The sequence below is a fragment of the Bidens hawaiensis genome, unplaced genomic scaffold (assembly GCF_021521415.1).
Source record: "Bidens hawaiensis isolate Kalapana, Puna unplaced genomic scaffold, B.hawaiensis_p1.1 tig00006092_1, whole genome shotgun sequence".
NCBI classification, from domain to species: Eukaryota; Viridiplantae; Streptophyta; class Magnoliopsida; order Asterales; family Asteraceae; genus Bidens; species Bidens hawaiensis.
In genome coordinates, this window is record NW_027491406.1 from 1,296,313 (window position 1) to 1,305,118 (window position 8,806).

An 8,806-nucleotide genomic window follows, 5' to 3' on the forward strand; every position below is an offset into this window, starting at 1 on the left:
GTTAACATCCCCTAACGAATCAGGAGGGAATACATTACTTGGCTAGTTCGCTAACATCCCCTAGCGAACTAGCCTTTAACTTAGCGACTGGCTATTAAATAAATTAATTATTACATTAATTAATAAACAAAAATGTTAACGATAAATACAAAGACTCTAGACGCAAAACCGTGCACTAACAAGTGTCAACATTTTTAGCATTAATACTTAAAAATAATAAAAGCTTAAAGTTACACTTTAAATAACTGACCTGATGTGGAGCCCATTATATAACTATTCCTGTAAAAATAAATAGAAACATAAACATAATTTATTAACACTATAATCAACTCAAAAATAAACCATTACTTATGTTAATAAATTCTTACATAAATGAAGTCCACTTTGACTTTTGAAAGTCAAATGTTACATTTTTAATCTTCCAAATTACACATAAATTCTTAATCTTTTCCTTTGTTATATACAAATCACACATAAATTCTCAATCTTTTCTTTTGTTAAATATAAATACACCAAAGACAACTACTATACTAATAATATTGATTGCGAAAAAATAAAGAATAAAGAAAGAAGCTTACCCTTTCATGCTCAAAACATTGACAAAAGTATAGCTAAAATCAATCGAGGTTAATAGTTTTCATAAATTTCTCTAATGTATCTTCAACAAATTGATCAATTTCATATTGACTTAGGCCCCTTGTAGTATGCATTATCTAAAATAGACAAAAATTAACTTATTATTAGTATAGAAGAGAGAGAATGTGTGTGTGTGATAGAAGTTTATAAAATATACTCACGATTTTCTCTTTGCAACGAATTACAATATGATGCATGGCCTTCATTACATAGTATCCACATTCCCATCCGCCAGATTGTTGATAGCACTAAAAACATTGAATTAACAAATAGCTATTTAAGTAAAATATAGAAGAAACAAATACCACAAGAAAGATAAATCGTAAACATACATCAACCATTTTCCATCGTAGCTTTTTCAATTAATTTAGTAATATAGTAAGACTCACAGTTTTCCCTTTCTTAATTGAGTCAATTAATCGCTAACACGTAAACACTTTTAGTAAACATAATTTTTTAAATAAAATAAGTAACCTTACTTTAAATACAGTACCTTGATTTCTGGTAAACAAATTGCCGAGCTCGTCTGAGCTGCTGGAATATTTTGACACTGGTCAACATGCATGGCCTCTATCTCTTCTCATACTGTTTCAGCCCCCTCAAACCTCTTTCTTTTCTTTTCTGTTTGTAAGGTATTTCTAACACCAAGCACACTAGACACTAACCGAGTATGTCCCCCATGCTGACGCCCCTTACCAACAACTTCCGTAACAACATCTTTTCCAATTTTATAATACGTACCATCTTCCTTCATCTCTATCTGTTTACAATGCTGTTACAAAAGCATATTATGGTAAAAATAAGGTAAAAAAAATTATATATACGTGTATATATATATATATAATGAATACAAAAATTACCAAGTTGTGAAGAACTCCTTTCAATTCACCGCCCGATAACAGGCGGGTTGAAAGTTCATATAACTTTGTGACACAGTTGTATGTCGCTTTGCTAACAGTGAATTTTTTAACCTTTTCGTCCTGCAAAACCTCTAGGTGTGGGTATGTTTTTACAAGTTTCTTCCATATATCTTGTCACACGTTCTCCAATCCAACACACCCCATTCGTCCCACATGAGAATGCTCGTTGTTTTTTTCTGCACTTATCTTTGCTTTTTTCCTTATTTCCTTAATAAAAATATTTCAAATATAGAAGCCATTAATATTAATTACCACATATATGAATAATAATAATGATTATTATTACTTTAAAAAATACCTTAAAAGCTTCAGAGTTTGCTCGGTCAACAAAAGATTGCCAATGACTTTTGTCTACAAATGTGTATACTTTAATGGGGTCTTCATTTTTTAGAGCGAATTTTGTTACAAGTTTATGTCGAAAGTTTCTTACAGAATCCTTTCCACTTTTTATAATTGTATCTTTTGGGTCATCATTAGGTATCTTCAATGATGCCTACATATTTGAAAACAATATTTAAACATAAATAGTAACAAATATAATATTTAATATTTAAAATTTAAAAGAAGAAAATACAATACCTTAATGTACTCCATACATCATCGTACTGTTTTTTGTCTACGTCTTTAGCTAGTTTATAGTAAGGAATCCGTTTCCTAAACTCTAAACAAGCCCATGACTTAAAAGTCCCCGTATTTTTGCCAATAGCTAAACCATTGCTATCGAATTCAATTGTATATTTGCTGGGATCTTTAATGATCTTCTTACATTTTGCAGGTCCTCGCTTACGCTTACTAGACATATTTACTAAACATAAAAAAGAGAAGAAAAAAAAATCACAGGTTAATCATCATTCAGTTATAGGTTTTATTAACATAACCATGCTATTGACTTTTAAGTCACATATTTGTTTTAATGGAGAGAATAATTTCAACTTCAATAATACATATAAACTATATAACATTGTATCTTATTTCTTTTCACGAAAATGCAAATAAGATAATATATTTCAACAATGGAAACCAAATATTAAACTTAACAAGTATTATAGTAAAAACAAAAAGGTGAGCTGCGAGTTATGGTGTAAATGAGTTGAGTCAAGCCAAAGCTCAACTTCGGCTTGTTTTCGAGCTCGACTTGAGAGTTGTTTTTCAATCTTGAACTCGGGCTCGACACATTTTCCATTTGTTATGTAATTTATTAATAGATAGATTTCAAAAAAGATATTGGGTTATCCCAGTTAGGTATAATAAATTTTAATCTCAAAATATCCGATTAACCCGACCAACCCGAAACCCGGTTAACCTGGACCTGCCAAATCCGAACCTTAATAGGTTCGGTTGCGTGTTAGTTTTTCATTTGCAAAACCTGATCGGGCTTACTCGATTAACACCCCTAACCTTTGGAGCATTCTAAGAATTCCAAGCCAGTTTCCATCCCCAACTTCATGCTCACATTATCAGAAAACTAGTATTTTATACCCGCTCTTCACATCGGCTGGACCGATTTTTATAACATAGTTTAAATGGAAACACAAACAAAATAAATGGATATGCATACATATTGATTGAGTTGTAAAAAATTAATGTGGAGGACAGAGTTGATAATATTTGAATACCTGATGGCTATAATAATCAATTGAAACTCAGTTAAAGCTATGGCTATAATATTTGAATACCTGATGGCGAGAAACAGAGGGAAATATGGCTGATGAGTTAGGAGGAAACAGAGTAACTGGCATGGGAAAAAACTATGAAGAGGTAAAAGTAACTGCTATGTTTATTTAGTAGAAAACCTAATTTTCTGGCGGTGAAATTTTTATTTTTTTGGGTTAAACCCGCCTAAAATAATTAGTGTAACAAAGAAACATAGTTATATTATATTTAGTATGTGTATATATTACATATACATTATGATATCCAGATCGTGATACATTTAGATTCAAATTCATCATCTTTTCTTTTTATAATTGTTAAGCTTACATATTTAATTTTTTTATATTATATGTATAAGTTGATAGTTAGTATAATAGATATAATTTGATAAAAGTATATAATATGTTATATATTTAATAATAAACAAGTTGAGCTCGAGAATGAAAAATTACTTATAAGCGGAACATGAGCACGACAAATAAATCCGAAGCATGCCTAGATGGAGGTAAAAAAAACTACTAAGGTTTTTTAATAACATAAAAACTTCTTTTTTTGTAGCCTGCTTTAGGTGTTGTTAACCATCCCCTGCATTGGGTGTTATGATGATTCGAACCCATTTTTATGTATTGGGTTACTTGGGTTTATGTATTGTGCAATTTGACCGTTAACGCAGCAGCGTTATTTGACTAATAAACCAGCTATTAGACCTCAAAAGAATCTTGGAAAACATACATTTCGGACAACAAACATAACAGCTCGTTTAACTCGTTAAATTGGTAATTCTAGCACCAAAACCAACTAATAATTGTGCAAATTGACCGTAAACGCAGCAGCGTTATTTGATTAATAAACCACCTATTATGACCTCAAAATAATCTCGGAAAACATACATTTCGGACAGCAAACATAACAGCTCGTTTAACTCGTTAAATTGGTAATTCTAGCACCAAAACCGACTAAAAATTGTGCAATTTGACCGTAAACGCAGCAGCGTTATTTGACTAATAAACCACCTATTAGACCTCAAAAGAATCTCGGAAAACATACATTTCGGACAGCAAACATAACAGCTCGTTTAACTCGTTAAATTGGTAATTCTAGCACCAAAACCGAATAATAATGGTGCAATTTGACCGTAAACGCAGCAGCGTTATTTGATTAATAAACCACCAATTATGACCTCAAAATAATTCTGTAGTTGAGGCTATTAATGTAACTCCGCAATTTTGGGTTGCACTTTTATCATCCTTATTTTTAGTGTAATAAGTATAACCGTTAATGTCATACCCTTGGTAAGATTTTACTAGAAAATCCGGTCCTTGACCCAACTTTTCCACAACTTTATTAAAATCTGTTTCGCCATACTTTTCCTCCACATTATTTTTGATCCACTGAGAAAACTCTTCGTTGTGTTTCTTTTTATACTCTAAATCTGTCTTATGTAAATATGTCGACCGTAACTCTTCCATGTGTTCATCAATATATGGAGTCATACATGTCATATGTTGTAATACAACAAAATGTGCAAGTTGTAGATTCGCATGAGTTGGGTAGATTATTCTCATACCGGACGTTACCCCCACGCCTGCAAGCCGCCCCGAATGACGAGATTTCGGAACACCAATGCTTTTGACACCATCCAAGTAACCTGTGAATAAATCAATTACTAAAGTGTAAATTATATTTAACATAACTAAATTATATTATACGTGTTTGGACGTCATTACCAGTGCAAAATTCAGTCACCTCTTCAGAAGTATATCCTTCAACAATACTAGCATCAGGTCGATAACGGTTTCTTACGTAACCTTTTAATATATCCATGTACCTTTCAAAAGGGTACATATAACGTAGGAATACAGGACCACAATCCTTAATTTCTTGTACGATTTGTGATATTAGGTGAACCATCATATCAAAAAAGGACGGCGGAAAGTACATCTCTAGTTCACATAGGGTAATGATAATTTCCTTTTGCCATTCATCCAACTCTTCAAGATCAATAACCTTTGTGTGAATCTTGTTAAAAAACAAGCAAAGTTTTGTGATTGTATGTCGAATGTTCTCTGGTAATAATCCACGAATTGCAATAGGAATCATATGCGTCATCTAAAACATGACAATCATGAGATTTCATACCAAGTAATTTACATTCTTTGGTTGACACCAACCTTTTAATGTTTGCAGAATAGCTGGATGGAACTTTAATATCATGCAAACGTTTACAAAATTTTCTTTGTTCTTCTTTTGACATAGTATAACATGCTGGCGGCAGATAAATTCGATTGTTTCTCTCAACAGGGGCAAGCTCTTCACGTATTCCCATTTCTCCCAAGTCTTTTCGGGCTTCAATCCCATCTTTAGTTTTCCCAGGGATGTTTAATAATAAGCCAAATAAGCTATCACAAACATTTTTTTCAATAACATCTAGTCAATGTCGAACCTGTAGACTTCTCCAATAAGGTAAATCCCAAAAAATTGACCTCTTTTTCCAAATGCCGACTTCTTTATCAGCACTAGTTATTTTAACCAAAATAATATTTATATCTTTAACTCGTTCCCATGCATCAAAACTTCTCCTAACGTTTTTAAGCTCGGTCTTTCCGTTAAACTCTTTCGTTTTTCTTCGATAACGGTGATGGATCGGAAGAATCGTCGATGTCCCATATACACGATTTTTTTTGCAATTTTTTAACCATATCAAACTTGTTTCATTTTCACATATTGGGCATGCTTTATACCCTTTCATACTATATCATGACAAATTGCCATATGCTGGAAATCACTTGTGGTGCAAAAAATCATTGCTCTCAACATAAAGTTCTCCTTTTTATAAGCATCATAAACATTTACACCTGTATTCCATAGAGTTTTCATGTCATCGATCAAAGGAGATAAATAAACATCAATGTCATTACCGGGTTGTTTTGGACCCTGAATTAACAACGACATCATTATGTATTTTCGTTTCATGCATAACCACTGTGGAAGATTATAGACGCACATAAGAACTGGCCAGGTGCTATGACGACTACTAATGGTTCCAAAAGGATTTATACCGTCAGAACTAAGACCAAACCGTATATTTCTAATCTCACCACCAAAATCCGGAAATTTATAATTAATATTTCGCCACTGAGGTGAATCCGCCACATGCCTTAACTTTCCATCATCTTTACGCTCCTCGGCGTGCCAACGCAATAATTTTGATTCATTAGCGTTAGCAAATAAACGTTTAAGTCTTGGTATAACGGGGAAATACCACAATAATTTAGCCGGTGCTCTATTTTTCATAAGATCGTCATCATATTCCCCGGTTTCATTTTTACACTTGTACCTCGATGCACCACATGTAACACATTTATGACTTTTCTCAAACTCGTTTCTGAACAGCATACAATCATTTAGACATGCATGTATTCTTTTAACTTTCAAACCCATTGGACATATCAATTTTTTAGCTTGGTATAAGGAAATAGGTAACTCATTGTCTTTCGGAAGCAAAGCATGCAAAAAGTCTAATAAACTTGTAAAACTTGTATCGCTCCATTTGTAGTGTGCCTTTAAGTTAAATAGTTTCAACATGGCACCATGTTTAGAAAAGTTCTCACAACCTGTATATACTGGTTTTTCTGAATCAACAAATATTTGTTGGAGTTTTTCTTGATCATTATCACCAATATTATTTTCCAAATCATCGAGCATGTCCTTTAAATTATCATTATTCTCATTTAAATGGTCGTCTTCACCATCTGAAATATCATTATTCTCATCACCATTAAAATTCTCATTATCATCATCACAATCTGAAATCTCATCATCTACACCAACTGAATTCTCATCATCATCATCATCATCTGAATTCTCATTATCATCATCACTAATATAAGGATCATTGTTTTGCTCACTATTATTACCAACAAAATTAGTCGACGATGTGCTACGACTAGCAATTGATTCCCCGTGTTTTAACCAAGTATAATTATACATAAAGCCATTTGTAATCAAATGATGTTGGATAACTTTTACTTCCTTAAATTCCGTAAAATTTTTGCATTCCATACAAGGACACCGAATGGATTCATTACCTTTTGTCACACGGTCATTTTCAGCAATCTTAAGAAAACTTTGCACGCCGCTCAAATAGTTAGGGTGAAAATGTCCGATATTGTACATCCAATGACTACGGACCATCTGAAAAGTTTAAATAAAAAAAACAATTATAAAGGCACACATATTATTTACAACCAAACACTAGACTTTTTGGACCGGATCAAAAACCTAATAATATACCATATCAGGGTGGTTTGGTTGTGGAGTAAAATTGAAATTTTGATTTAATTCTCATAGAAATAATATTTGGTTGCCATGAATGGAATTGTATTTGGAATTAAATCACTATCTATTCCATTGGGATTTCAACAATCCTATTCCTCCATACAAGTGAAAGAATTAATGTTTAAAAATATCCTTCAAATTAGTGAAACCACACAAAATTTGAATTCCGTTGAGCTTCGAAAGGTTTTAAGATCGAATTAAAATTGAACAAGAACAATAAACTGGTCAGCAAATTTTTCAAAAAAGAAAAAAAAACAATTAATTCAATTTTTCAATACAAAACAAATAACAACTAACAAAGATCATAAACATAAAGAAAAAAAATAAGGACGTGACGATTTTAAAATAAAAATAGAATGATGATTGATTGTTCTATCCATCTCTTCATACTTCTTCATATATGATATTTGCATAATTACATAATAATAAATCACAAAACAAATAAAGTCTTACCTCTTGTTTTTGGAATATTGGAGTTCCCATAAAGGAGGCAGAGAGAAGGGGGCTATGTCAGCTGTTTATGTTTGAGAATGACTTATAAAACCCTAACAAGAACTAATACAAAATATCCTACAAAAATTGAATACAAAATACAAAATAAAACACTAAAACTTAAACCGTTTAAAAGAAGTATACCAAATAAAACGATGCAACGGAAACGTTTTATATAAGCATGTTAAAATAAATTTAAAATACGTATAAATTTAAAATAATACCAAATAAAGCGTGCAACTTAAATCGTTTTAAATGACTTTACCCAAATAAAACGTTGTAGTTATATAAAAAGGGAACTGTTTTAAATAACCATTTTAAAAAAAGTTAGAATGTTGTATTTGTTCTTATAAATATTAAACGTTTTAAATAGTAAAACTTAATTTTATGTTTATGATATTTTATAGCGGTTCCTTACCTTTTAAAACGATTATCATAAAACCGTTTTAAATGAATAAATAACATCGTTGTTAAAAGTGCTTTATGTAGTAGTGTACATAAGGGATGAAGTTGAAAAGGGAAAGATATGTATTCGCAAAGTTCACACCGATCAAAACATTGCGGATCTACTCACGAAGCTCCTTGAAAGGCCGAAGAATCAAGTCATACTTGCGCCTTAGAACTTCGATATTCAAGTGATTGGTTTTGATCTTATTTTGTATTTGGATATCAGAACAATTCGTATTTTGACTCATTTATATGATTATGGTTTATGATTATGACTTTTGAGTTATGTTCCATTTTAGCATGTTTAAATCCGTGAATAA

The 8,806-nt window shown here is 31.7% G+C and overlaps 1 protein-coding gene across 1 annotated transcript; it reads right to left on the minus strand.

Annotated features, from left to right (window-relative positions):
• Positions 1 to 4,390: 4,390 nt before the first annotated feature.
• LOC143631566 (uncharacterized) lies at positions 4,391 to 8,030 on the minus strand. Its single transcript, XM_077100289.1, has 5 exons — positions 8,001 to 8,030; positions 7,298 to 7,403; positions 5,961 to 7,066; positions 4,937 to 5,318; positions 4,391 to 4,857 (listed from the first exon to the last, which is right to left on the minus strand). Exons 1-5 carry the CDS (start codon positions 8,028 to 8,030, stop codon positions 4,391 to 4,393), a joined length of 2,091 nt encoding a protein of 696 aa, XP_076956404.1.
• Between the last annotated feature and the right edge of the window lie 776 nt (positions 8,031 to 8,806).

What these genes read in the sequence shown, in the direction of transcription:
- LOC143631566 (XM_077100289.1), bottom strand. Translation starts at nt 8,030, where the DNA reads ATGGGAACTCCAATATTCCAAAAACAAGAG. An exon ending in TGGCAATTTGTCATGATATA is followed by an intron (nt 5,319 to 5,960) that starts GTATGAAAGGGT and finishes GTCATGTTTTAG; the next exon opens with ATGACGCATATGATTCCTAT. An exon ending in GGTGACTGAATTTTGCACTG is followed by an intron (nt 4,858 to 4,936) that starts GTAATGACGTCC and finishes ATTTATTCACAG; the next exon opens with GTTACTTGGATGGTGTCAAA.